Consider the following 27871-nt stretch of genomic DNA (forward strand, 5'->3'; position numbering starts at 1 on the left):
CACTTTGGGAGGCTGAGACAGGTGGATCACAAGGTCAAGAGTTCAAGACCAGCCTGGCCATGATGGTGAAACCGCCTCTCTACTAAAAATACAAAAATTAGCCGGGTATGGTGGCATGCGTCTGTAATCCCAGCTACTTGGGAGGCTGAGGCAGGGAATTGCTGGAACCCAGGAGGCAGAGGTTGCAGTGAGCCAAGATCACGCTACTGCACTTCAGCCTGGGTGACAGAGTGAGACTCCATCTCAAAAAAAAAAAAAAAAAAAAAAAAAAAAAAAGGTAGAGACAGCCACATTTGCTGAAACCCAATCTCTACTAAAAATACAAAAATTGGCCAGGCTTGGCAGCACGTACCTGTAGTCCCAGCTACTCGGGAGGCTAAGGCAGGAGAATTGCTTGAACATAGGAGATGGAAGCTGTAGTGAGCTGAGATCTCACCACTGCACTCCAGCCTGGGCGACAGAGCAAGACTCTTGTCTCAAAAAAAAAAAAAAAAAAAAAAAAAAAAAAAACCCTCAGCTGAAATCCAGCCTTAAGCTAGCAGTCAAAACACACCATATCTGGATCTTAAAGAAGGACACACTGGTGCTGTGCTAAGCCTGACTTCAGAGAACAGATAAAACCTGTCAGGCAGTCATAGCTGAGGACAGTGGTTCTGAACCATCTTTCCACACTAACGCCTTCCCATGAGTTACGATGGCTCACTACTGCCAAGATTATCAACCAGGAAGCAAGAAGGAATTCACGCCCTTAGGACAGAATCTCAGAATCTGTGGGAAAGTTCTGTGTTGATTAAACAATAAAACAGGCAATTCTTTTTTTTTTTTTTTTTTTTTTTTTTTTTTTTTTTTTGAGACGGAGTTTCGCCCTTGTTACCCAGGCTGGAGTGCAATGGCGCGATCTCAGCTCACCGCAACCTCCGCCTCCTGGGCTCAGGCAATTCTCCTGCCTCAGCCTCCTGAGTAGCTGGGATTACAGGCACGTGCCACCATGCCCAGCTAATTTTTTGCACTTTTAGTAGAGACGGGGTTTCACCATGTTGACCAGGATGGTCTCGATCTCTCGACCTCGTGATCCACCCGCCTCGGCCTCCCAAAGTGCTGGGATTACAGGCTTGAGCCACCGCGCCCGGCAAAACAGGCAATTCTTAAACTGCCCCTGGAGGGAAGCCGTCCCCGATCTGCCAGCGCCATGAGAAGCAGTGACCTAGGCTTGGACCCTCAGCTTTCCAAGTTGAAAAACTCAACTTTGTCAGCTCATCCAGTGATAATTGGGCTCTAGGGTATTGAGTCACAAAATTTACAGTCACAGGAGGCTGATTTATAATCCAGAATGTCAACCAATTTAAAAGGGAAGATACAACTTTTCAGCACTTGAACTACTCGTGACCCCTTTTCAAACTACCCTCCAGTATCTACATGGCTGGAAAACCAAATTGGTAACCAACTATGAGATTTGAAAAACTGAGGCTGGGCATGGTGGCTCGCACCTGTAATCCCAGCCCTTTGGGAGGCCGAAGTGGGCAGATTACTTGAGGTCACGAGTCTGAGACCAGCCTGGCCAACATGGCGAAAACCTGTCTCTACTGAAAATACAAAAATTAGCCGGGTGTGGTGGTGCACGCCTGTAATCCCAGCTACTAGGTTTAAGGGTTATTGCTGAGTTTAAAATGAGGAAACTGAGGCCAGTATAAGAAAATTAAATGCCAATTTATTCAGCTCCCAGGCAAGGTTCTCTGGTCCGGGGAAAGGGGGTCAGAGAAGTCTCGCTGACTTCCTGGGAGCGGGGGTGGGGCTGGGGGTGGGGGGTGGGGGGGTTATGGCTAGGAGGAATGAGCAACAGCTGGGTGCTCTGATTGGGTCCAGGGGAGCAGGATTGAGATGGGGCCGGCCGCTATTGGTTGGCGGGTTGTTGGGCAGGTTTTCCGGTGCAAGAGCCGGCCAGGGTTGCGTTAGCGGGAGCCTTCCAGGGAAGCCATGCGGCAGAGCTAGGTGCCCAGTGCAGAGCCTGGTGCTGGGTGCAGAGGTGGGTGTGTCTGGCCTCCCTGGAGGCAACTGGCCTTACACTAGGGAGGCTGAGGCAGGAGAATTCATTGAACCTGGGAGGTGGAAGTTGCATGAGCTGAGGTTGTGCCACTGCACTCCAGCCTGTGTGACAGAGCGAGACTCTGTCTTAAAAAAAAATAATAAAAATAAACTGAACAAAAGACCTGGTTTTCAATATCAATCCTGCCATTGTCTTTGATCTTGGCAAGTCAAAGCCTTTCTGAATCTGTAAACTCTGAGACTAGACAGGCTGCATCACAAAAATTGTCAGGATTGATTCATATGGGAGTACTTTGTTAATTATAAAATGTTTTTCACGTATAAGAAACCTACCAGCTGGGCGCAGTGGTTCACGCCTGTAAACCCAGCACTTTTGGAGGCTTAAGTGGGCAGATCATGAGGTCAGGAGATTGAGACCTGGCTAACCTAGTGAAAACCTGTCTTACTAAAAATACAAAAAATTAGCCAGGTGTGGTGGTGCGAGTCCCAGTTACTTGGGAGGCTGAGGCAGGAGAATGGCTTGTACCCGGCAGGTGGTGGTTGCAGTGAGCTGAGATCACTCCAGCCTAAGCGACAGAGTGAGACTCTGTCTCAAAGAAACAAAAAATCCTACCAAAGCATAGGGGATTCTTTTCCAGGATGTAGTATCTATTCTAGGGCTTGTAGCACAATCTTGCTGTGTTGGAGAAATCATAATTTTGTTAATGAAGTCTGGCGCCAAGTACACTATATTTGGCCAGGCATACTAAGGTTTTGCAATGTACTAAGGTTATGCGTGGCCACATATAGTGTGCCAGATTTCAGCTATTTGACTTCTTCCTGTGAGCACTTATACCGTCTTATAACGTGTTGATTCTAAACCACACACGTTTATTGTGCCCCTTTTAGGCTGGCTGTCCCCAGGGCCCAGGCTGTTTCTAGGTAGCACTAGAGCCTCCACTTCAGTGGGTCTGGGGTGGGGCCTGATAATCTGCATTTCTAATAAGTACCCAAGTGGCTTTGAAAGCCACTGATCTAGTTCAAATGGTAATGGTCTTAAGCTGACGCCAATAAGAATGTCTGTTGCTTCCCTGCTACTTACTGCCTTGCTGTCTGTCACTCAGCGTCAGTGCGTGAGAACCCGCTCTTCTCCCGCTTGGGTAGACGTTTATGCTGTTTGTGCTGAGAGCTCTGCTTGAGGGATTTGCCTAAATCTGCCATCTCCCAGCTGCGTCTCATTTCCGTCTAGCTTTATACTATGTCTTACTGAAGAATTCAGAACTTAATTTTTTTTAAGACGCAGTGTCGCTTAGAAACCCTTTCCTAATTGGCTTGAATGGAACTATCAGGAGGTACTTGAGGATTCTTGGATGGCATCGCTTCCTAACAGAAAGGGGTAGATAATGGCCTACTTGACGGAGAACCCTTAGGGGCAGCTCTGAGGGCTGTGCCACCTGCATCTCCCTAAGTTTAGGTTCTAGCACCAAACCCCAGGCACTGCAGAAAGGGCTGTGCGCATCCAAACACATTTAATCCGCATAGCACACTGCAAATCCCTGCTTTACCGATAAGAGAACTAGGTCTCAGGAAATTAAGTGACGGCCCAAGTGCACAGAGCTTGAAAGTCTGAGATCCAGATTTGGACTCAAGCAGTTTGACACCAAAGCCTAGGCTCCTACCCAGTTATGCTATCCAACACAGTGCTCAGGAAGTTTATTCAGTGTTCTGCCTCCTACTTTTTTTTTTTTGGATGCCTCCTACTTTTTTTTTTTGAGACAGAGTCTCGCTCTGTTGGCCAGGCTGGAGGGCAACGGCATGATCTCAGCTCACTGCAACCTCCATCTCCCGGGCTCAAGCAATTCTCCTGCCTCAGTCTCCATGGTAGCTGGGATTACAGGCACCTACCACCACACCCAGCTAATTTTTATATTTTTAGTAGAGACGGCATTTCACCATGTTGGCCAGGCTGGTCTCAAACTCCCGACCTCTGATAATTCGCCCACCTCGGTCTCCCAAAGTGCTGGGATTACAGACGTGAGCCACCATGCCTGGCCATGCATCCTACTTTTTTAAACTTTTAAGTTTAGGGGTACATGTGCAGGAGGTACAGTTTCGTTATATAGGTAAACTTGTGTCATGAGGGTTTGTGGTACAGATTTGATCACCCAGGTATTAAGCCTAGAACTCATTAGTTATTTTTCCCGATCCACTCCCTCCTCCCACCCTCCACCCTCCACCCTCCATCCTCCAAATTGCTCCCTGAGTGTGTCGTTCCCCTCTGTGTGTCCATGGGTTCTCATCATTTAGCTCCCACTTTTAAGTGAGAACATGCAGTAATTGGTTTTCTGTTCCTGCATTAGTTTGCTGAGGATAATGTATATGCCTCCTACTTAATAGAAAAAAAGCAGATATGGTCAACTTCAACGTTCTTTCTCCTCCAATCTATAAATGTACGTATGTCTGTATCTTCACCATCTGCCTTTCCTCCAGTCAGAAAAGTAGTTTCCCCTCTCTCAGTTCCAGGCCAGTTCTTCCTGATGCCTTTGGCCCCACCTCTTCCTGTTTTCTCTGGACTTCATCAGTTATTCTGTTTGGTAACTTTAATCTCTCCTCTCCTCACTCTCTTTCTCCTCTTCACCAGTCAACTTGCTCAAGATCTAAGAAAATCCCCACTAGGGGACGCAGCATTGCTCTTTCCTGCCCCTATTCAACCATTATCCTCTCTCTCCTCCCTTTCAAGCTTCTGGAAGGGACACTTCTCACCTCTTACCTCCCCTGAATTCTTGTCTCAACAGACTACAATCTGATTTCCACCCTCAGTATGCTATTTGAACTTCTCCAAGCTCACCTGTACATTCCCCATTGCTAAATATTTCCACGTTTTATTTACTGAAATTCTACGCTGCACGATTGCTCTCTACCCCTTGAACTTTTCATTCACTCGGCTTCCTGGGGTTGGCTCTCCCCTCAGCACTCTACCGATTTTTTCTGTGAGACCCCATCCACTCTCCTCGATTCAGGTGACCATCTGTCATAAAGATAATTTTTTTTTTTTTTTTCCTGAGACCGAGTTTCACTCTTGTCGCCCAGGCTGGAGTGCAATGATGCAACCTCAGTTCACTGCAACCTCCGCCTCCCAGGTTCAAGCGGTTCTCGTGCCTCAGCCTCTCGAGTAGCTAGGATTACAGGCGCCCACCACATGCCCAGCTAATTTTTGTATTTTTAGTAGAGATGGAGTTTTGCCATGTTGACCAGGCTGGTCTCAAACTCCTGACCTTAGGCGATCCACCATCCTTGGCCTCCCAAAATGCTAGGATTACAGGTGTGAGCCATCGTGCCTGAGTCTTTTGTTTTTTTTAGTGGAGACAGGGTTTCATCATGTTGGTCAGACTAGTCTCAAACTCCTGACCTCAGGTGCCTTCCAAAGTGCTGGGATTACAGGTGTGAGCCCCCACACTGGGCCCATAAAGGGAAATCTTATCTGGGATCTTAGTACAAAGATATCTAAGGGGGAAGGGTAGTACTCATATAGATTCTTACTACCTGAGGGTAAAAACTATTTTATGTACAGCCTGCCACAATAGGCAAACAATAGATATCTGTTGAGCAAATTACCCCCTTATAAACTTTGCTTCACAGATACCTAAGCAGTTTCTGTAGATGTGTCCAAATGTTTATAGAAATATTGTAAACATTGTACAGAGTGTTACAGATGTTCAAAGGGAACTATCATTTTTGGCTGGGTAAGAATTTTTGGCAGTGCATAGCACTTGAGCTGGAAATAGTTTCAGTCAAGTCCAGGGACAGAAAAGGGAGGGAGGAGTAATAACGTGAAACTCCCAGGCCAGAGATGAGAACAGCAACTGGAGTGACTCTGTGGAAACATCGAGTTTGAATAAGGGAATAGAAGATTCAACTAAAAATACAGGTAGGAGGCTGGGCGTGGTGGCTCACGCCTGTAATCTCAACACTTTGGGAGGCCGAGGCTGGCAGATCACCTGAGGTCAGGAGTTCGAGACCAGCCTGGCCAACATGTTGAAACCCGTTTCTACTAAAAATGCAAAAATTAGCCAGCATGGTGGCACATGCCCTGCTACTCGGGAGGCTGAAGCAGGAGAATCAATTGAATCCAGACTGCGGTGAGCAGAGATCTCGCCACTGCACTCCAGCCTGGGCGACAGAGAGAGACTCTGTCTCGGGAAAAAGAAAAAGGAAATAAACGTGAGGACCGCCTGAAGGCTAAGCTAAGGAGTGCTGGGATTACTCTGTAGGCAGGGAGGAGCCTAGACTACACAGGTGCTCAGCCATCCTATCTGGTGGCAGAGTGGCTGCTGGATTGGACCGCCACACTGGAGGTGAACAGACCGTGGGGCACTCCAGTGAGCAAAATGAGAGGCTGACACAGGGCAGTGGCACTGAAATGACAAGAAAACAGCTGTAATACTTGGCAGATTTCATTGAATCAAATAAGTCTGTATCTACATACATATGTATAGACAAATTTTAACATCTTTGTTAATGAAATACAATCAATTGCATGTTTTAATTGCCAGGATTGTTTTTAACAATACATAAAAAATTACTGCATCATAAAGTTCATGTTGTCTTAGAGTCAATGAAATATGATACCTGGCTATGAGTAAGAAATAAGGAATTCAAAAGCAAAGTTTCAAACCTGGGTGATTTTTGTTTTGCTTTGTTTTTTTGAGATGGAGTTTTGCTCTTGTTGCCCAGGCTCAAGTGCAGTGGTGTGATCTGGGCTCACCGCAACTGCTTCCTGGTCCAAGCCATTCTCCTGCCTCAGCCTCCCGAGCAGCTGGGATTACAGACATGTGCCACCACGCCCAGCTAATATTTGTATCTTTAGTAGAGACAGTGTTTCTCCATGTTGGTCAGGCTGGCCTCAAACTCCTGACCTCAGGTGATCTGCCCGCCTTGGCCACCCAAAGTGCTGGGATTACAGGCGTGAGCCACTGTGCCCAGTCAAACCTGGATGATTAGAAGGGAGTTTCCTTGATCCCCATAGGGAAGTATAACCAAATCTTCTATTTGAGTAATGATCCCCAGACAATACTGCTTACCCACCTTCCCTACTTGAACTTACTAATAATAACAAGAGGAAGTAGTTATTAGTGACAACTTTAATATGAACATGTGCTTAACCCTCAAGAAATTGTCACAACTGAAAGAGGGGAGCAAGCTGACACTGCAGGGAGCACACGATGCTTAGGAATGGGTGGCCTGCTGTTTCTGGATCCAGCCGATATTCAAGCATATCAAAGCAGCAGTCATTTGAACAGTCGGAACTTCTTCAAATACTGGCCCACTTCTTCCTTGGGGTAAGGCCGGAGAGCGATGCACGTGGCAATATTCTCTGGTTGCTCGAGCCATAGCATGTGGTCAATGTTCTTCTGTTGCAGGGTCTCAGCCAGCTCCTTTAGGGTGGTCTCATCTGGGGCCTAAAGGAGAACACAGAACACAAACTGAATAGCCCATTTAGGAAGTATCGGAAGGCCAAAAAAGGTTTCAGGAGTCCTCTTAACTGAAAGTGGAATAACAGCTTTACCAAAGTAGGAGCTGCAGAGCAACAATGTCATTCCTTGCTGCACTGGAGAGGGGAGAGAAGCTTCATATTCCTGTTTAGAAAATGGAGATTTGGGCCGGGCGCGGTGGCTCAAGCCTGTAATCCCAGCACTTTGGGAGGCCGAGGCGGGTGGATCACGAGGTCGAGAGATCGAGACCATCTGGTCAACATGGTGAAACCCCGTCTCTACTAAAAATACAAAAAATTAGCTGGGCATGGTGGTGCGTGCCTGTAGTCCCAGCTACTCAGGAGGCTGAGGCAGGAGAATTGCCTGAACCCGGGAGGCAGAGGTTGCGGTGAGCTGAGATCGCGCCATTGCACTCCAGCCTGGGTAACAAGAGTGAAACTCTGTCTCAAAAAAAAAAAAAAAAAAAGAAAATGGAGATTTGTATATTCCCTCGTGAGATGCTGCATGCCCAACATACACGTGTAATGTGTAATTCTGCTCTACACGTTTTCTAGCTCTCCTATGGCTATGCCCGTAATTTTAAGTGCCTCTGACTTTAATAGCTGCCTAGTGGAAGGATTTCTTTTTTTTGAGATGGAGTCTTGCACCGTCACCCAGGCTGGAGTGCAGGCGTGCGATCTCGGCTCACTGCAGCTTCTCCCTCCTGGGTTCAAGTGATTCTCCTGCCGCAGTCTCCCAAGTAGCTGGGATTACAGGTGCCTGCCACCACACCCGGCTAATTATTTTGTTTTATTTATTTATTTTTTGGGGACCGAGTCTTGCTCTGTCACCTGGGCTAGACTATAGTGGTGCCATCTCGGCTCACTGCAACTTCTGCCTCCAGGGTTCCAGCGATTCTCCTGCTTCAGCCTCCTGAGTAGATGGGATTATAGGCACCCACCACCACGCCTGGCTAATTTTCGTATTTGTAGTAGAGATGTGGTTTCACCATGTTGGTAAGGCTGGTCTTGAACTGACCTCAGGTGATCCACCCGGCTCAGCCTCCCAAAGTGCTGGGATTACGGGCATGAGCCACTTCGCCCAGCCTCTCTCCGTCCCTTTATAAAATAGGAGGATTAATGAAATTAGGCTCCGACCTGTACCTGGCACATACTAAGCACCCAATAAATGTCGTTAACCCTGGTATCGTCTTATATTTTGTTGGCCTTTTTGACTACAACAGCACCTCAATTTAACCAGTAGAAACTCCTAAGTCCCTTTCTTGAGTCATGACTAACAACTAAGAATCAGCAGACGTCTTTTAAACTCCGGAGAGTCACTTAATCTCTGTGGGCTTCATATCATCTGCGACAAGAGGAGTCTGAACCTAATTTCCTGAGGCCTCTTCCTAGGAAGAAAATCTAAGTGAAAAGCCAGTGGCTTCTGTTCTGCCTACTCAGATACTCAACACATTTCCCTACAGGATACGGCTTGATATTTCACTACCCAGCAGCAATTTTCTTGAAAAATAATCTGTCTTTGCCAGTTACCCATGAAGGGATTACTCTACCTCTCCACCTGAGTTCTGGCTTAATTAGAGCCATTTTTCCTTATTATAAAATATATGCTTAAGGTAGAAAATTTTAAAAATATAGAGCAGCATTAGGAAATAACCAAAATCTCACCATGTACTAGTTAATATTTAGATATATTTCCTTAGTTTTTCCTTTCGAAGCCTGGATCATTCTGTATATAGTTCAGTTAGCTTCGCATCACGAGCACTCTTCCAGGCCACTAAATATGCTTCAAAACCGTTAAGGGCTCCCATGATTATCCTTGTGCAAAGCTCTCTGGGTGCACCTGATTATTTTCTTAGGCTATATCTCGAAGCAGCAGGAGAGACAGAGTCAAAGGATAAGGGTGAGATTTGCTTGGTCATCTGCAAAAAGAACCTAACTGCTATTTTAAAAGGGGTACCGATTTACATCCCTGGTGCCTGGTCTATCTGAAGCTAGGTTCAATTTATACTAAGGTTTTTAATATTTATTTTCAAATAATTTGGCGTCCTACCCACGTAAATACTCAGTTTGACTTCACTTTGCACTGACCCCCACAGCGAGAGCCCTCGACGTCTCAGTACCTCCCCCTCCGCCCGTGTGCCTCACCTCAAGGACCACTTTGCGCATGCGCCCCAGGTCTTGGAGGTAAGCGGCTGTGTGCGGGTGGTCGCGGTGAGTGTGCAAGGCCGCGGTGGCCGCGTGACAAGCCTGCGCTACCAATGCGCCCGCCGGCCAGGAGAACGGAGCTTGTGATAGATCCTTTCGTAACACCAAGTATTGTACCAGGACCTGCGGCTCCGCCCCTGAGGCCGCCATCTTCCTGACCACCCGAAAGACCGGACCTACTCCCCGGAGCATGCTGGGATCAGGGCGGGTCCTTGGGCGCCGCCATGTTTTTGTACGGTGGAATCGCAAAGCACTCTGGGACCGGTTGAGTTGGTTTTGAAGACGTGGATGGCGGGAATTCTCGCCCCTGGCCTGGGTAAGCCAGAAGGAAAAAAAAAGGTAGGGGAAAGATGCAGTGTTGGACCGGACAGTGGCCTGGGTGGCGGGCTGAACAGCCTTCTTAAAATTTCTTTCCTGGCTGGGAAGCCCGCTGGACGAGAGGAGCCAAGCCTTCGGGAGCGCATAGGGGGCGCGGGGGTGGGCGTGGACTCCGTTGGCTCCTACGCTGGGAGCGGTCGGGCGGCTCAAGGCAGGGGGTCCTAGCGGTGACATTTGTGTCATCCGCGGCCCAGGGGTTATGCCTGAGTGATGTGTGCCCTGCCGTCTGATTTTGAATGGGAATAGATATGATATGAATCTGTTGCTTTTTTTTTTTTTTTTTTAAACCAGCAAGGACATTGAGGTCCCTGTCACCGCTTGCTGGACAACTTCTTGAGAAGGCCCTTGGGAATCTGAAATGGAGCAGGAGAACCCTTCACGTCCAGATGGCGAGTCCAAAGGAGGTATTCAGAGGGTCGCCGCCTTCCCCTTCCTGCTGCTGCCCAAAGATGACCCGCAGGCTGAGAGAGCCCTTTCCTCCTGGAACTGACGTGAGACCTGGCCCGTTTGGGAGCAGAATGGTGAAAGGAATTAACACTGAAGACAAAGGGACAGGCAGCCAAGACCATTGGAGGAGGAAAAATGGCTTCGTTTCTAGGCTCCCACCCCTTTTGAAACCGATAAGTTGCATCCATCATATGCTCAGTGTTTATATTCTGAACTACGGTTCTAGACAGGGGTCTCTTTCCTCTCCCTGGATTTTTTGAGCCATTTATGCATTATTCCGGAGGGAGGGCCAGTGCAGGACCGTGACTTTGGTGTTGGTTAGAACTGGGTTTGGGTCTTGGCTCTGCCATTTTAAATATTGTGATCTCAGGCAGGTCAGTTTATTCTCTGCCTCAGTTTCTTCACCTGGAAAATGGAAGTGAAAATAGTACTGTTGTGGTGGTTGTGGAAAAAGCGTTTCTTTTGTGGTGGAAAGGTATTTAATTCAAACTTTTCAAGTAAAGCATTTAGCACGTGTCTAATATATAGGAAGTATTCAATAAAAGGCTTAATTCTTTACATACTCTGTATCTTAAGATGTAGAAAGTGTTTAAAGAATGCTTTATTGTTAGTTGCTTAGAATTATGAGCTATTGCTTTTACTTAGCCTTTAGTCAGTCCTTTGGAAACTGATATTTATGTCTGAATTTCTGTCCAGAAGTAAAGTTGCTTTCCTCTTTAGTGCCTAGTAATATTTGTGGACAGTTTGGTTTTGTATGACTTTATGTCCTGTGCTACTTACACTTTTAGAACTTTGAAATACTTAATCAAGCCTGATGCCTAAGTCCAGAGGGTTCTGCACTAGTACTTTGGGAAAGCTTGCCATAAAACCCAACGTAAAAAATTACTCTACAGTTTTAAAAAGAATTTCCGAGTGTCTCAGTGAATTTGGCGACCCTTCTTTTCTCTGGGTCATCGTTATCGTTGATAACTAAGATGTAGGTATATTCAGCTTAAGATGACTTAAGCTGAGACTTTAGATAATAAAAGTGTATGGGGTAAGATTTATTACTTTAAGACTAAAATTAAGTTTGGTGACTTTATGTAGTAGAAACATGCTACATATTCAGGAGTAACCTATTCTCTAGTCCAGGCCTAATTTTGTTTCTGTTAAAATAAGCGATGAGGTGGAAGTTTTGGATTATCTAGAGACTTAAACCAGTCCCCTTATTCTGTACCCCAAACAATATTTAAACATTTAGCTGTTACCCATACTCGTTTTATCCCTCTGCTTCTGTCGTTGCAGCTTTTTGCTTCTGATTTGAAATCTCCCCACTCATTTGAGAAGGAAGGACATGGAATTTTAGTTGCAGTCAGATGATTTATTCAAACAGGCAGGGATTTTGACCTTTTTTGTAACCTTTTTTTCTGACAAAGCTGACTGGCGAGCATGAGATGAATTATAACTTCCAAGGTACAGCAGGCTCAGCAGATAGACTCTCTTTTCTATAGTAGCAACGCTAAACAACAAGCTAACATAGTTTTGAACACCTGCTTATCTCAGAAACTTCGGGAACAATGATAGCTCCTCTTTTAGTAATGTAGAATTTCCATAAAATAGAATTTGGTCAGGCATCACCTGTACCACCCTAAATTAAACCATGTGTATGTGCTTTTCGGAGCACCTCCTGGTTGGACATTAAATAATTTTTGTAAGCTCTAAGAGGACAGGAACTTCATTTTGCCATCACAGTATGAATAGTTTCCAGCATGGTCCTTGGTCTATAGTAGATTCTTGATACATAGTTGTTGGACGGAGAGATTTGTTAATAAAGCGATGAATCATGTGCTAATTATTAGGACTAATTTATTTAAAATCTTGGTATTTCACGAATATTATTGCAGTAATGTGGATCTTCCTGTGGACACATGCCAAGTAAACTAATCTCCAACAGCAGCATGCCTGGTTGTCCATGTTTTGGTAAATATGTCCAGAGTGTTTACCATGTGGCAGGCATTGTGCCAGGTATAAGGGATACATGGGTGAACAGAAATGCACATGGTCCCTGATTTAGGAACTTTAAGGTTCAGTGAGAGAGATAAGCAATCAAATAATCACACTAAAGAATATACAATGAAAACTATAGTGGCTGGGTGCGGTGGCTCCTGCCTGTAATTATAGCACTTTGAGAGGCCGGGGTGGGAGGATTGCTTGAGCTCAGGAGTTTGAGACCAGCCTAGTAAACATAGATCTGCACCTTTTAAAACAAAACAAAACAAAACAAACAAAAAAACTATAATATTGTCTCAGGCTCTTTGAGATCTTATGTGCTGGCACCTGATGTCATTCTGCAGGTGCTACAAAGGTTTCCCTGAGGAACTGCTGCTTGCGTTGAGTGCTAACGAGCTAGAGTAACTGCAGGTGAAGGTGGATAAGAGGCTGTGGAAGAGCATCTGGTGTAGGGGGAATCAGGTTGGTAAAGAAGCTGGGCAGGTTTGAGAGGCTGAGAGGAGGGCTGTGTGGAAAAGCATTGAGAAGGAGCAGCATGATACTGACGAGGGCAGGAGAGACACAGAGGCCAGTAGGCTTCGTAGGCCGTGTGCAGCTTTAGCCAGCTGGATGGTGTGATGCAGTTTAGGTTTTGAAATACGCCTTCATTGTATGGGCCACCTAGGAAACTTGTAATCAGTCAGAAATGGTGGTAGCTTGAACTACAATGGTGGCAGTGCAGATGGGGAAAATGGAAATATTTCAGAGATACTAGGAGTGTATATTCAGTAGGATTTGGTAACGGATTGGAACTGGGGCAGGAGAAGGTGTAAGGAAGAAAGTACCTGGCTTACACAGCTAGATGGATGATGGTTCCAGTCATGGAGGGGTTTAGAAGGGGAAGATGATGAATTCAGTCTTGGACATGTTGATTCTCAGGTTTTTGTAAGTCTTCCAAGTAGATACACTGAGAAGGCAGGTAGATATTCTGCTTTCTCAGGAGCAGGAGAGAGGTATAAGCTGGAGATACATATTTGTGAGGCATTGACATATATGGCCATTAAGTCTGTGGGTACTGTTGAGATTTCTTCTGGAGAAAAGAGGTCTTAACGACTGAGCTCTGGAGTATTTCAGCATTTAATGGTCAAGGAGGAGAATAGCAGCCTGCAAAGCAGAAAGAGGGCTCAGAGCGGTAAAATGTGAGCTTCACAAAACCAAGGCATTCGTCTCTAGTTCATCACTGTGTTCCTAGTGCCAAAAATAGTGCTTGGCACAAAATCGATGCTTAATAAACATCTGTTCAACAAGGCAAACCAAGAGGCTGGTATGCTAAGACTCAAGGGAAAAGAGGGTTTCGTGAAGGTGGTGATCAGTAGAAGCATTTAGCACTGGGAGGTGAGATAAGGGCGCTTGAAAAATGTTCTTTGGGTTCAGCAGCATGGACATCACTGTTGATCTTAGAGTCGTTTTGTAAAATAATGGGAACAGAAGTGAGTTTCAAGTGGGTTGAGGTATGAATCACAGACAAGGAAATGGAGAAAGTGAGTACAGGTTGAGCACTGAAAATCCAAAATGTGAAATACTCCAAAATTGGAAGCTTTTTGAGCATTGACATGATGCCCAAAGGAAATGCTTATTTCTGATTTTGGATTTTCAGATACGGGATGTTCAGCCAGTAAGTATAATGCAAATATTCCCAATTCTGAAATCAGAAACACTTCTAGACCCAAGACTTTCAGATAAGGGATACTCAGCTTGCATGGACAACTCTTTTAAGCAGTTTTCCTGGAAAGAAAAGGAGAGAAAAGGGCAATGGTAGCTGAAGGGGATTTGTGGGCAAGAATAGGCCTGTGAGCGAATGACTGTGTGTGTGTGTGTGAATGAGTGTGTGTAGTGTTTGAAGACATTTGAGACTGGAGCGTATGTGGAAGGGAAATGAACACAGCTGAGAAAATGGGTAACTGATCATTGAGGTTTTCTGAGAAAGCAAGAGGGGAGAGGCTTCAATGAGTAAAATAGGATAATTCTGCATATACTGTGTATCTGTTTCTATTTGATCTCACACAACTTTTTTAAATGGTTTTATTAGCCGTAAAAACCGTAAGAGGTTTCTAGTCTTAATTAGATGGGTGAATAAGTTTTTGGATTCTGTCCCAAGGCAAGGAAAGAAGATTAAGATTTTCATACGTTTATCTGTATGAATCCTACAAAATAGATGCCAGGTGTACTTAAGGAGCTCGATTAAATAAAGTCTGGGACTTCTTTTTTAAACAAAAAGAAGAGCAAGACAGAGTCTTGCTCTGTCACCCAGGCTGGAGTGCAATGGTGCAGTCTTGGCTCATTGCAACCTCTATCTCCCTGATTCAAGTAATTCTCCTGCCTCAGGCTCCTGAGTAGCTGGAATTACAGGCCCATGCCACCATGCCTGGCTAATTTTTTGTATTTTTAGTAGAGATGGGGTTTCGTCATGTTGTTTAGGCTGGTCTCGGAACACCTGACCTCTGGTGATCCACCCATCTTGGCCTCCCAAAGTGCTGAGATTACAGGCATGAGCCACCGCACCCAGCCTTGAGGGGGCTTCTCTCCAGCCCATAGTAAAGCTAGGGAATCATCCTTTACACGCTAGAGATGTGGATTGATGATAAACTGCAGACCTAGGTAAGACACTGCTGCCTAATCAGCATGTGATAGTTCATGTCCTCTCTCAGGCTGTCTTTGAAAACGATCCTGTTTTACATCCCTCTTCAACCTACAAGGTTGATGATCTTTGATTTCAATTGTTAGCTTCCCTGGTTTTATAAATTGACAGGTACCTAACAATTCAGCTAGCCACAAAGTTCTGGTAAAAAAGAGTCACCTGTTCTTCCCTGAGAGGAGTCTTGTGGCCACAGTGAGAAATCCTTGGCTTCTTGTGAAATTCTCCTTTTACTCTCCTTAGGTGTTTTAGCTCACTTGGAAAGGCTAGAGACCCAAACGAGCAAATCCCGTAAACAGTCTGAAGAGCCGCAGAGTGTGCAGGGCCAGGAAGGTGCTCTTGAAACCAAGATTCATAAACTGAGGCATCTGCGAGATGAGCTGCGGGCAGCGGTGTGGCACCGGCAAGCCAGCGTGAGTAGAAGGGTAGCATCGGCCGTTCCTTTAGTGTCATGAACAAACCTGATTTGGGAGTTGGTGAATTGGCAAATTTTTATAATGTGTTTTACTTGTGATCTTACTGGATTGATTGCAGTCCTTGATCCCTCAAATGATCAAACCTGTAGAGTTGGCCGGGCGCAGTGGCTCATGCCTGTAATCCTAGCACTTTGAAAGGCTGAAGTCAGCCTATCACTTGTGGTCAGGTATTCGAGACCAGCCTGGCCAACATAGCGAAACCCTGTCTCTACTAAAAATACAAAAATTAGCTGGGCGTGGTGGTGCGTGCCTGTAATCCCAGCTACTTGGGAGGCTGAGCCGTGAGAGTCGCTTGAACCTGGGAGGTGGAGGTTGCAGTGAGCCTAAATCGAGCCACTGCACTACAACCTGAGCAACAGAGCAAGTCTCTGTCTCAAAAAAAAAAAAAAAAAAAAAATCCTGTAGAGTTGCGGTGAATATCATTGTTCACTGATTTGTCAGTAACATTTGTCACTAACACTAACATTTGTCAGGCACTGCTGGTAAGCCAGGCAAGTTCTTCCAGACAGATTCTTAATCTGCCCTAATAAACAGCTACGTTTGTTACCTCAGTCATACACATATTGGGTATATACCTAGTGGAATTGCTGGCTCATAGGATAGGTATATCAGGTTTAGTAAATACTGCCAGTTTTTGAAAATAATTGTACCCGTTTGACATTCCCAGCAAGATTGTATAAGATTTCCATTGTTTTGCGTTTTTACCAATACTTACAGTGACCTGACCTGAGTTGTTGATACTTTTGTTATTAGTGACATTTGTCACCCACATTCAGAACCTCACAGGGAACTTGACCCTTCCCTTTTTTCAGTTTTCTCTCTAGCTTAGGGTCAGTCAGCAAGACCCATCAGATTTTTCTTTTATGTTGTCTCTGTCCTTCCTCCATTGCCACCGCTCAAATATTAGCCATATGTGGAATAAATGTCAGGTGATTTGGATGCCAGGATTATGACAGTAATCTGCTAGTTGGTGCATCTCCTAGTATTTCTGCTTTTTCAATAAATCCTGCACAGCCAAGAAAACGCTTCATGAAACATCACACCATTTCTCTGCTCTAAAACCGTCAACAACCATTCATTGTCTCTGGGATAAGGTCAGCCTTCCTCCTTCTCTTCCTTTTCCATCTATACCTCTCTTCCTTCCTCCTTCTTCCCTTCGTTTTTTTTTAAGTGTTATATATATGAAGTGCACAAATCTGATGGACTTTGTTACAAAGTTAGTACAGCCAGGTGACTGCGACAGAGATTCAAGTATAGAACGTTACCAATACCCCAGAAGTCTCCAGTTTGCCTCTTCCTAGTCACTTCTCTTAAGGTGACCACTATTCTGATTTCTGTCGCCATAGATTGTTTTTAACTGATTTTGAACTTTATATAAATGTTAGAAGTACAGACTCTTTTTTTTTTTTGAGACGGAGTTTTGCTCTTGTTACCCAGGCTGGAGTGCAATGGCGCGATCTCGGCTCACCGCAACCTCCGCCTCCCGGGTTCAGGCAATTCTCCTGCCTCAGCCTCCTGAGTAGCTGGGATTGCAGGCATGCATCACCATGCCCAGCTAATTTTTTTGTATTTTTAGTAGAGACGGGGTTTCACCATGTTGACCAGGATGGTCTCGATCTCTTGACCTTGTGATCCACCCGCCTCGGCCTCCCAAAGTGCTGGGATTATAGGCTTGAGCCACCGCGCCCGGCCCAGAAGTACAGACTCTTATGTCTGACTTCTTTTGTTGAATCTTAGGACTGTGAGATTCACCCACACTTTGCTTATAGTGGTCATTTTTTGTTTTTTCTTGAGACGGAGTCTCCCTTTGTCACCAGGCTGGAGTCCAGTGAGTGGCATGATCTTGGCTCAGGGCAACCTCTGCCTCCCACATTCAAGCGATTTTCCTGCCTTAGGCTCCCGAGTAGCTGGGACTACAGGCATGCACCACTATGCCCAGCTAATTTTCGTATTTTTAGAGGTTTCACTAAATTCATATATTTCACTAATTTTGTATATTTAGAGAGGTTTCACTGTGTTGGCCAGGCTGGTCTCGAACTCCTGATCTCGTGGTCTGCCTGCTTCAGCCTTCCAAAGTGCTGGGATTACACACGTGAGCCACCGCCCCTGGACTGCAGTCATTTTTTTTTTTTTTTTTTTTTATCGCTATGCAGCAATTCTATTTTATGAGTATACTACAGTTTTTTTACCCGTTCTACTCTGATGTCATTTGTGTTACTTCACTTTGGGACAATTATGAATGTTGCCGCTATTAACGTTTGTGTTTTCCTGTCCTTTGGTATAAAATTATACGCATATATATTGGGTATGTGCCTAGTCAAATTGCTGGGTCATAGGATATGCATATTAGATTTACTAAATTCTGCCAGTGTTTGAAAGTGATTATACCAGTTTAACATTCCCATACCAATACTTGCTATTGTCAGTTTTTAAATTTTGTCATTCTGGTGGGAGTATAATAATATCTCATTTTGGATTGAATTTGCATTTGCTTCATAACTGCTGATGGTGAATCCCTGTAGTGGACATTTGAAAATATTCTGTTGTGAAGTGTGCTTTTTTCAAGTCTCTTGTGAAATTTTTATTAGATTGTCCAGCTATTAAACTGTAGAAATCTTTACATACTTTGAATGAGTTATTTGTTGGGTATCTGTGTTAGGGTCTTCCTTAGACTGTGGCTTGTCTTTTCACCTCTAATGGTATCTTGTGGTGAAAAGAAAATCTTTATTTTAATGAAGTTTGATTTAGGAATTAAATTTTATTCTTAGTGCCCTTGTTTCTTGTTTAATAAATCTTTTGTCTAAGACACTTAAGATTATGCTGATCTTTTCCTGGTATTTTCTTTTTTCTGAGACGGAGTCTCACTCTGTTACCCAGGCTGGAGTGCAGTGGCACTCCAGGAAGCTTGAACCCACCTTCTGGGTTCAAGCGATTCTTCTGACTCAGTCTCCCAAGTAGCTGGGATTGCAGGCATGCGTCGCCACACCTGGCTAATTTTAGTATTTTTAGTCGAGGCGGGATTTCACCATGTTGGCCAGGCTGGTCTTGAACTCCTGACCTCAGGTGATACACTTGTCTCAGCCTCTGAAAGTGCTGGGATTACAGGTGTGAGCCACCTTGCCTGGCCAGGAAATGCTCTTTTATTTCTAGTTTGCTAAAAAGTTTTAATCATGATATTAAATTTCATCAAATATTTTTACTGCATTAAGGGGATCATATGTTTTCTCCCTTCTTTTATTAATTTGTGATATATATTGATTGCTGTTTAAATGATAAATTACCCTCACATTCTCAAAGTAAACCTAATTTGGTTTGATGTATTATCTGTTTAATATAATGCAACATCTGACTTGCTGATGTTAGTTATTAGAACTTTTGCATCTAAATTCATAAGAGAGATTGCCCTATGATTTTTTTTGTAATGACTTTGTCAGGCTTTGGCATCAAGTTTTATGTTGGTCTCAGAAAGCAGTTTGACACATTTTCCTTTTTTTTTTCCCTGTTCTTTAAAAGAGTTTATATAAAATTGGTGTTATTTTTCCTTACATTTTGATAAGGAGTTCCCTGGTGAAGCCCTTTGGACCATCTCTGGAAAGGGTTTTTAATTTCTGATCCAATTTCTTTGATCAACATAAGCTGTTCAGATTTCCTTTTTCTTCTTGGGTCACTTTTGATATGTTGCATTTTGCAGTTTGTCCATTTTATGTAAACTCTCACATTTAAAGTTTGAAATTAAAAAAAAATAACCTACTGTCTTGTGATTAGGATGGATCAGTGATGTCTCTTTTTTTTTTTAACAAGCAATAGAAAATGCATTTTTATTCCATATTTTAAAAATACAGACTTTCTAGCAACTTGTGCATTTTTATTATAATAATAAATTGATACGCTGAGCCAAGAAAACAGTATCACCGAACGTTGATTTGTACCCTTTGTTTAGGGGTGTTTCACATTTATGCACAATTTTGCTTTTATAAGAGATGACTCTTAACAATTAGGTATACATCCACTTAGTTATGCCTAAGTTCTGTCTCTTAAAATATGTTCTTTAGAGAATCCATTTAACGATCTTATTCTTTTCTTCAGTTTTCTCCAAACAGTGGTAGAAGTACTATTTGATGAACAGAATAAAGAAAATTGTTTTTGACCACACTCAGATGATACTTGATATCTACAGTATAGTCCTGGCTACAAGGGAGCCCAACTCTAACTTGTGAAGTGGGCTTGTTTAGAAAGTAAAAATGAGGTGGTAACTAATGACAGTGCTAGTTATTATCAAAAACTAACAACTTTAGGTATTTTTGTTTTGGGTTTTTGTGGTTTAGGTGCATCCAAAATTTCTTCATAATCTGCACTCATTCCCTTTGCCCAGTGACCAACTGTGACCATTCGATCTGAATTCTGACTTTCCAGGCAATCTTTCTTTAAATGTTCCACAGAGCCACAAAGTTTGCAACCACCACCATCAGCATAGAGTCCTTTGGGATTATCAGGACAAACTCTAGATAGGTGCACCATTTCTCCACAAACATAACATTTTGTGAAAGGAAATTCACCAAGAGCCGGGTCTACTTTAGCCTTACACTTGGTTATTTCGTGCTCTGTGGACCGACACCTGTAATGTATTCCATTGCCCATATCTTGATTTTCAAGGGCGGCAGGGCAATATGTAATTCCATGACCAGGGTTTCTGCAATGGAAACATACCATTGCATTTTCCTTTGCTGCTTGTCTTTTTAATCTTCTTCCTTGCCATCGACTGTCTTTCTTTAAAGCAACTGCAGTTTCTTCCCTTATTTCCTTACTGTCTGTTGCTATAATTTGCCCATTGTGAACCATCTGTGAGTTCTGTCTTAGGTATTCCGTGAATCCATTCACATCTTCATTTAAGTACTCTTTTTTTCTTTTTGTTCTTTTTATGTTTTGCTTGTGGTGCATCATTTTTAAGGGATAGCCTATTGGCTTCAAGTTGGTTACACTTTGGTAGGTTTTGGCTTGTTCCCTCAAAGGGTCCCTTCTTTGTGTCCTCCGATGTTGCAGACAAGGGTCTTTTGTTATATGTAGTACTAACTCGTGCCCACCTGGTCATAATTTCATCAGAGGTACCTCACTGCGCTACTGCGCACGAATTCCCCAGAGCAGCTGAGTTAGCAAGCCAGAGAAGCCAGCCCTGATGTCTCATTTTTTATTCTGATATTGGTCATTTGTGCTTGCTTTCACTCTATGTCTGTCACCGCTATCAGTCTAGATATGTTTTATCATTTTTCTCTTTTTCTTCAAAGAACCAACTTTTGGCTTTGTTGATTTTGTGTCTTGTTCATTTGTTTTATATTTTCATTGATTTCTGTTCATTATTATTTCCTGCCTTTTACTCTCTGAATTTCAGTTGTTGTTTTAGCTTCTTGAGATGAATACCTATTGATATCTTTTAGTCTTCTTTTCTCTTAAATATACAAAAGGTTAAACATTTTCCCTTTAAGCATGGGTTTAAATGTTTCCCACAAGTTTTCTTTTTCTTTTTGTTTGTTTGTGTTTTTTTCTGGTTTTGTTTTTCAGTTTTTTTTTTTTTATTTTATACCCCACAAGTTGTGATATATTTTCATTATTATTTCAATTCAAATAGTGTTAATTTTCATTGTGTTATCTTCTTTAGCCCATGGGTTGGTTTTATAAGTGTACTGCTTAATTTCCAAAAATTCGGATATTTGATTTTTTTTAAAGTTACTAATTTATAGCTTAATTCCATATGGTCAGAGAATATGAATCAGCTTGTGGTCAGTTTTTGTAAATGTTTCATGTGCATTAAATGTGGATTTTGCATTTGTTGGCTCTTGTATTGTATATATATCAAATAGACCTAGGGTGTTCATCATGTTGTTTAAACATCTTATATCCTTAGCTAGGTATGGTGGCACATTCCTGTAATCCCAGCTACTTGGGAGGCTGAGGCAAGAGAATCACTTGAACCTGGGAGTCAGAGGTTGCAGTGAGCCAAAATTGAACCACTCCACTCCAGCCTGGGCAACAGGCTTAAAAAAAAAAACAAAACTTACATCCTTACTGATTTACTGGTCTACTTGTTTTATTAGTTACTGAAATAGATGTGTTAAAATCTCCCACTGTGATTGTAGATGAATTTTTCCCCTCTTATTCTATGTTTCTGTATATATTGGGTGCAAACGAATTTAGGAGTACTGTAGCTTCCTGATTTAATTAGCTTTTTATTATTATAAAATATTCCTTTTAACTTTTAATTAAACTTCTTGCCTTAAAATCTATTTTGACATTGGCCGGGTGTGATGGCTCACACCTATAATCCCAGCACTTTGTGAGACGGGTGGGAGGATCACTTGAGCCTAGGAATTTGAGATCAGCCTGGGCAACAGAGTGAGAGCCCCCCAATCTTTAAACAAAAATTAAAATGTTAAAAAAAATCTACTTTGATGAATGTTGATACAACAGTAACTTTTTTAGGTTAACGTTTACAGGGTAAGTTTTTTTTCTTTTTGAGTTGGAGTTTTTGCTCTTGTCGCCCAGTCTCGGCTCACTGCAACCTCCGCCTCCTGGGTTTAAGTGATTCTCCTGCCTCATCAGCCTCCCAGGTTGCTGGGATTACAGGCATTTGCCACCACGCCCAGCTAATTTTGTATTTTTAGTAGAGACAGGGTTTCTGGGGCTCCCATGTATGGTGTTTTCTTTTTTGTATGTTTGTGACCTATGTTTCACTAATTTTCTAATCTTATTTTTTTCTCTGTACTTTAATCTAGATATGCAAATATGCCAATATGCCTGTTTTCCATTCCATGTAAGCTCTTTTCTTATTTGGCTAGTTGGCTTTTAAATCCATTAAAATTCTAATTTGAGTTACTGTATTTTTTTTGGTTCTAAGATTTCCATCTGGTTCTTTTTTTATAGATTCCAGCTCTTTGGTCTGAGTTTCCATCTTTTAGCCTGTTTTAATGACTGTGCCATCATTTGAATAGCTGAATGCCCCGGCCTCTGTTGTCTTCTTTTTCCTCTCAGTTTTCAGTCATCTGTTTCTCTTTTCTGGTATGCCAATATATATTTTTTATGAGTATTGTGTATGAAAAAATTTACAGAGCCCGGGCGCAGTGGCTCACGCCTGAATCCCAGCACTTTGGGAGGCTAAGGTGGGTAGATCACTCCAAGGTCAGGAGTTCGAGACCAGCTTAGCCAACATGGTGAAACCCCTGTCTCTACTAAAAATACAAAAATTAGCCAGGCGTGGTGGTGCACACCTTTAATTCTAGCTACTTGGGAGGCTGAGGTAGGAGGATTGCTTGAACCTGGGAGGCGGAGGTTGCAGTGAGCCAACATCACACCATTGCACTCTAGCCTGAATGACCAGCAAAACTCCGTCTCCCCAAAAAAGAAAAGAAAAATATATGGGTTTTGAGTATTTTCTCTTCCTCCAGAGGAAATAGTCTTTTTTTGGCAGGTAGTATATGGGCGTATCACTTTCATTCAGTTGTGGTGGTCTGTTTCCAGTTTGCCCTTACTCCTAGGGTGTAGCTTTTTTAGGGCCCTCAATTGAAAGTTTGGGAGTGTATTGGGGATGGGTCTATTAAGGCTCCTCTTTCCTGGCAGGCCCTGAAATCCACATTTTGCTCTTGCAAAATCTCTGCTTGGCTTTTTCCCCTTTAGCAGCTTCTTTCTGTTTGGTTTCTTGATCCCCAGTCACACCTGTGCAGTTTAGGAATTAGCAAATGCCGGGGCAGGGGGTAGGGGGTGGTGGGCAGGTTGCAAGCAGAACGTTGAGTTCCCTTTAAATTCTGCTTTGATGCCATTAATGTCCAGTGTTTGTTCTGAATGAAATGGCTGCAGAGTCTAGTTTATGCCTTTCTCTGTGGCCCAGTGTGCCTTGCATATGAATAAGGAAATGCTCTGAGCACAGAGGCTGCTGGGATACCAGCTGACTTCAGAGCATTTGTCAGTACTCTCCAGTCTTGGCTATTTGGATCCTTCTGGAATGCCTTCAACCCTTCAGTCCTTCTTTGGATCCTTCTGGAATGCTCTCTTTGCTTATTTCTTTTTGGTATTTTATCCAGCTTGCGTAGTTGTTCTCAGGGTGGGTCAGCCTGGTACCCTTTGCTGGGTCATGGCTAGCAGCATCCATCTTGGAGCCCTGGCACTTAAAACCCCGCAGTCTGACAAGCCCAGCTTTCTCAGCCTTGCCTCTTCACAGCCACCTGTTTTGTCCACCCTATGCTTAGCCTAGACTTTCCGCACAGTCTTTTCCTGCTACTCTCTCAGTCCTCTCCATTCTCACCAAAATTTGAATTGTTCTTCAGACCAGCACAATCTCTGCTTCCGATTCCTGGCATTGTGACCCATGAGATTCTTCCTTTGCTGTGAATTCATAGCAATAACTGACCGGCCACGGTAGCATTTCTTGATGTATTACATCATATGCCCTGCATCGAGCTTTTACCCAGTGCGGTGAGGGCGGAGACATTGTGGTGTACCCCTTTGTACCTAGATTGATTTGCTTCTTATCTTGCAGGTGAAAGCATCTATTGCCAATGTAGAACCCAACCTGGCAGTGGAGATGAGTGAGCAAGAAGTGTTGGAAGAGAAACTGGAAAACGTGAAAGCTGTTCTGCAGGCGTATCGTTTTACAGGTTTAATTTGTTGTTGGTTTTTTTTTAACCTAATTTCGTCTGGGTCTGTCTGTAGTGAGTTAGTTTGCTAGATATGTTATCAGTCCTGGCCGTATTTCATGATAATTTATGGTATTTTATACTTCCTGCCCTCGTCACTCACACACACACACACACACACAGAGCTGACATGATATTTGTAGGCCTATCTTCACCTACAAGATTGGCTGGCCCCTTTGTACCGCAGCTTAGCTGGTGGCTGGTTTATTCCATTCATTTTATCAGTTTATCATGTGCCAGACCCTGTACTAGAACTCCCTTTACCACTGGCTTGTTTTATGCTACTAGTTAAATAGTTTGAACTTTCCAAGTCTGTTCCATAAATAGGGATTTATTCTCCCATCCCATCTATGCCACAGGGTAGTTGTGGAAAGAACTGGGGACTATGACAAATTATTTCACACTCAGAAAAAAAGAATAGCTATAATTTAAATTTTTGGCCTGGCACAGTGACTCACGCCTGTAATACCATCACTTTGGGAGGCTGAGGCAGGAGGATTGCTTGAGTCTAGGAGTTTGAGACCCACCTGGGCAACGTAGTAAGACCTCATCTCTACTAAAAATTTAAAAATGAGCCAGGTGATGTGGTATGTGCTTGTGGTCCCACCTATTTGAAAGGCTGAGATGGGAGGATCGCTTAAGCCCAGGAGGTTGAGGTTGTAGTGAGCTGAGATCGGAGATCGTGCCACTGCACCACAGCCTGGGTGACAGAGTGAGATCCTCTCTCAAAAAAGAAAAGAAAAGAAAAATTTCTTAGTAATTTGACATTTAGGATGTTTTTTCATTTTTACCATTCTTCTGTGGTTTTAAACAACTCAGTCTCAAAGTGAGCCAGAGTCAACGGGAAGAATGAGCCAGTGATACTTATTCAACAAACATTTGTGCACAAAGTTTACATCTTCTAGGCACTGTGGAAGCTACTGGAGGCACAGATGAGGGAGACGCCACCGTGGCCTGCCATCTGCTGAGGTGTCTTCTTCTCTGCCTCAGGCCTCAGTGGTAAACTGACCAGCCGAGGAGTCTGTGTCTGCATCAATACTGCTTTTGAGGGGAACCTGTTGGATTCCTATTTTGTGGACCTTGTCATACAGAAACCACTCCGGATACATCACCATTCAGTCCCAGTCTTCATTCCTCTAGAAGAGATAGCTGCAAAATACTTACAGACCAACATCCAGCACTTCCTGTTCAGTCTCTGCGAGTACCTGAATGCTTACTCTGGGAGGAAGTACCAGGCAGACCGGCTTCAGGTATCTCTTTGGGATGTTATATGCCTCATTTGTGGGCCCAAGATAAATGTACAAGGGGAAAGGAGGGATGTTTTCTGTATTGTCAGTGTTTTGTAACTGAGTGAGAAGTTTGACCATTACCTGTCTGATGTTTCTTACTTATATAGAAGCACTATTCCACCCTCTTTTCTTTTCAATCTCTGGATGATGTTGAGCTTGGGTACTGGTTAAAGGGTTATGTGCCTCGGAATGGTGGTCTTCAAGCTTTTTTCATAAGATTGTAGAGTCCAGTTGTTATACTTTTGATCCAACAAGGATTTATGGGGTGCCTACTATGTACCTCGCCGAGTGCCTTGCTGAACCTTGGGTATGGATCTTAGTAGAAAGAGGACAAGGGTTTCTGCAGTGCCGTGGAAGAATGCTGTCCCTCTTCCCTCAACTCTAGCCTACCCTTTTGGGTTGCAGTTGAGGTAAGGTTGGGTGAAAAAAGTAGATAGAAAGTGAATGCTAATAGGTTCTGAGTGACTCCTACAAGCTTAGTGTTTCCCCCTCTATGTATTTGGAATAACTGTGAAGCTCTCAGTTGTAGGTTTCATTGAAACGGAAATGTGGATGCAGTCATGAAGCACCTCAGCCAGTGAAATTTTTGCAGAAACAGTCTCTTGCGGAGCTGTACCCCATAGGCCTTTCCAGGCTGCCACTGACTCTTAGTTATCTTACACATCTTTTTCATTAGCCCTTTTTCAGACCCTTTTCTGTGCTTCATTTATTTCTCTAAAATGTTAATTGATGACCCCTCTTTTTGGTTGACATAATTCATGTGTCACTAAGCACCACCTTTGGAACTGCAGTCATCCTCTACTTCATTTGTTCCTCACCCCTAGAGTGACTTTGCAGCCCTCCTGACTGGGCCCTTGCAGAGAAACCCACTGTGTAACTTGCTGTCATTTACTTACAAACTGGATGCAAGCGGTCAGTCCTTCCCGTTCTGTGCTAGATTGCTGTATAAGGACCTCACAGCAACTCTTCCCACCGACGTCACTGTGACATATCAAGGTAAGAAGGCTGCCTCAGTGCACAAATTCTCATATCCCAGTTTATTCAAGTGAAACAGGTAGAATCCATGAAGTAGACCTCTTGAGACACTTTCTTCTGTTTATATACTGTAAATTTACTCAGACTGGAAAGATAGAACATTCTTTGTTTCTACCAGTCTTTTCCTTCCTCTTTGTAAATGGTAAACATGATCATCCCCATTTTCCCTCCTCCTCTGCCCACCCAATACTGCCAGTGTTCTTGCAGCTTATGATTTGTTTTCACTGGGGGCTCTGCTTCAGGAAAGATAGCTAACGTTAAGGCTGAGTCATGGGTCAGTTATGGTGAATGGAGCCAAAGACTCATTTCACTATGAAGTCAAATGGACATGATGCATCAGCACACACACTCCTCCCTATGGAGCAGTGTCTAAATGGAAATTCTTCCAGACTGGCTGAGAGAGACACTTTTTGGTGAACCTGTTTCAGTTTAATGACATGGGCAATAACGAAAAACTGGTAAAATGTTTTGAGAAGGTGTCTTGCTCTGTCACCCAGGCTGGAGTGCAGTGGCCCGATCTCGGCTCACTGGAATCTCCACCTCCTGGGTTCAAGTGATTCTCCTGCCTCAGCCTTGTAGCTGGGACTACAGGCACATGCTGCCACGCCCAAGTAATTTTTTGTATTTTTTATTGGAGACGGGGTTTCACCGTGCTGCCCAGGCTGGTCTCAAACTCCTGAGCTCAAGCACTCCGCCCGCCTCAGCCTCCCAAAGTGCTAGGATAACAGGCATGAGCCACCGCGCCTGGCTGGGTGAAATGTTTTTAGGGGGCAGAAATTTTGAAGCTGCCCCAGATTTCACGCTATCAGTCTTTGACTTCTCTTGGCAGTCTGATTGAAGTCTCTAGTCCCAAGATTGTCCAATGAGGGGCAGCCTTAGTCCAGACCAAAAAAAAAAAAAAAAAAAAAAAAAAGCTGTATGGGTCTAGAATATCAGCGATCCAAGCTCTGATTCCCCCAGTTGCACTGGATGAGATTGATGGAATCTTTCTTTTTAGGAATGGAAGCATTATCCACTTCATGGGAGAAGCAGCGAGCATCCCATGAAACTCTGTTCTGTATGAAGTCCCTGCATCAAGTGTTTGCTTCATTTGTAAGAAAAGGCGAAAAGTTGGATATGAGTCTGGTCTCCTAATAGATTGTTTTCACGGCACTGGGAACACATCAGAAGTAAGTAACCAGAAC

The 27871-nt window shown here is 43.6% G+C and overlaps 2 protein-coding genes and 1 pseudogene across 4 annotated transcripts; 1 reads left to right on the forward strand and 2 right to left on the reverse strand.

The window, feature by feature from the left end:
• Positions 1-7144: 7144 nt before the first annotated feature.
• PTRHD1 (peptidyl-tRNA hydrolase domain containing 1) lies at positions 7145-9945 on the reverse strand. Its single transcript, XM_010345781.3, has 2 exons — positions 9659-9945; positions 7145-7481 (listed from the first exon to the last, which is right to left on the reverse strand). The coding sequence occupies exons 1-2, from the start codon at positions 9908-9910 to the stop codon at positions 7311-7313; spliced, it is 423 nt and encodes a 140-aa protein (XP_010344083.1). The 5' UTR covers positions 9911-9945; the 3' UTR covers positions 7145-7310.
• Positions 9926-27856, forward strand: CENPO (centromere protein O). 3 transcript variants are annotated; one of them, XM_003935256.4, is made up of 7 exons: positions 9926-10034; positions 10388-10500; positions 15450-15619; positions 24207-24324; positions 25354-25613; positions 26477-26648; positions 27685-27856. In XM_003935256.4, the coding sequence occupies exons 2-7, from the start codon at positions 10455-10457 to the stop codon at positions 27819-27821; spliced, it is 903 nt and encodes a 300-aa protein (XP_003935305.1). In that variant the 5' UTR covers positions 9926-10034; positions 10388-10454; the 3' UTR covers positions 27822-27856. The 3 variants fall into 3 exon arrangements, with proteins under 3 accessions (XP_003935305.1, XP_010344086.1, XP_074250945.1); XM_010345784.3 differs by having other exon boundaries at positions 9929-10057; XM_074394844.1 differs by lacking the exon at positions 15450-15619 and having other exon boundaries at positions 9945-10034.
• LOC101040277 (zinc finger CCHC domain-containing protein 9 pseudogene) lies at positions 19958-20965 on the reverse strand (annotated as a pseudogene).
• Positions 27857-27871: the final 15 nt, after the last annotated feature.

This window comes from Saimiri boliviensis, chromosome 1, assembly GCF_048565385.1.
Source record: "Saimiri boliviensis isolate mSaiBol1 chromosome 1, mSaiBol1.pri, whole genome shotgun sequence".
Lineage (NCBI taxonomy): Eukaryota > Metazoa > Chordata > Mammalia > Primates > Cebidae > Saimiri > Saimiri boliviensis.

Coding starts and splice junctions, on each gene's coding strand:
- PTRHD1 (XM_010345781.3), bottom strand. CDS start 9,910: ATGCTCCGGGGAGTAGGTCCGGTCTTTCGGGTGGTCAGGAAGATGGCG. Junction 7,482..9,658: donor TGCGCAAAGTGGTCCTTGAG/GTGAGGCACACG, acceptor GTTCTCCTTTAG/GCCCCAGATGAGACCACCCT.
- CENPO (XM_003935256.4), top strand. CDS start 10,455: ATGGAGCAGGAGAACCCTTCACGTCCAGATGGCGAGTCCAAAGGAG. Junction 24,325..25,353: donor GCAGGCGTATCGTTTTACAG/GTTTAATTTGTT, acceptor TCTCTGCCTCAG/GCCTCAGTGGTAAACTGACC. Junction 25,614..26,476: donor ACCAGGCAGACCGGCTTCAG/GTATCTCTTTGG, acceptor CCTCACCCCTAG/AGTGACTTTGCAGCCCTCCT.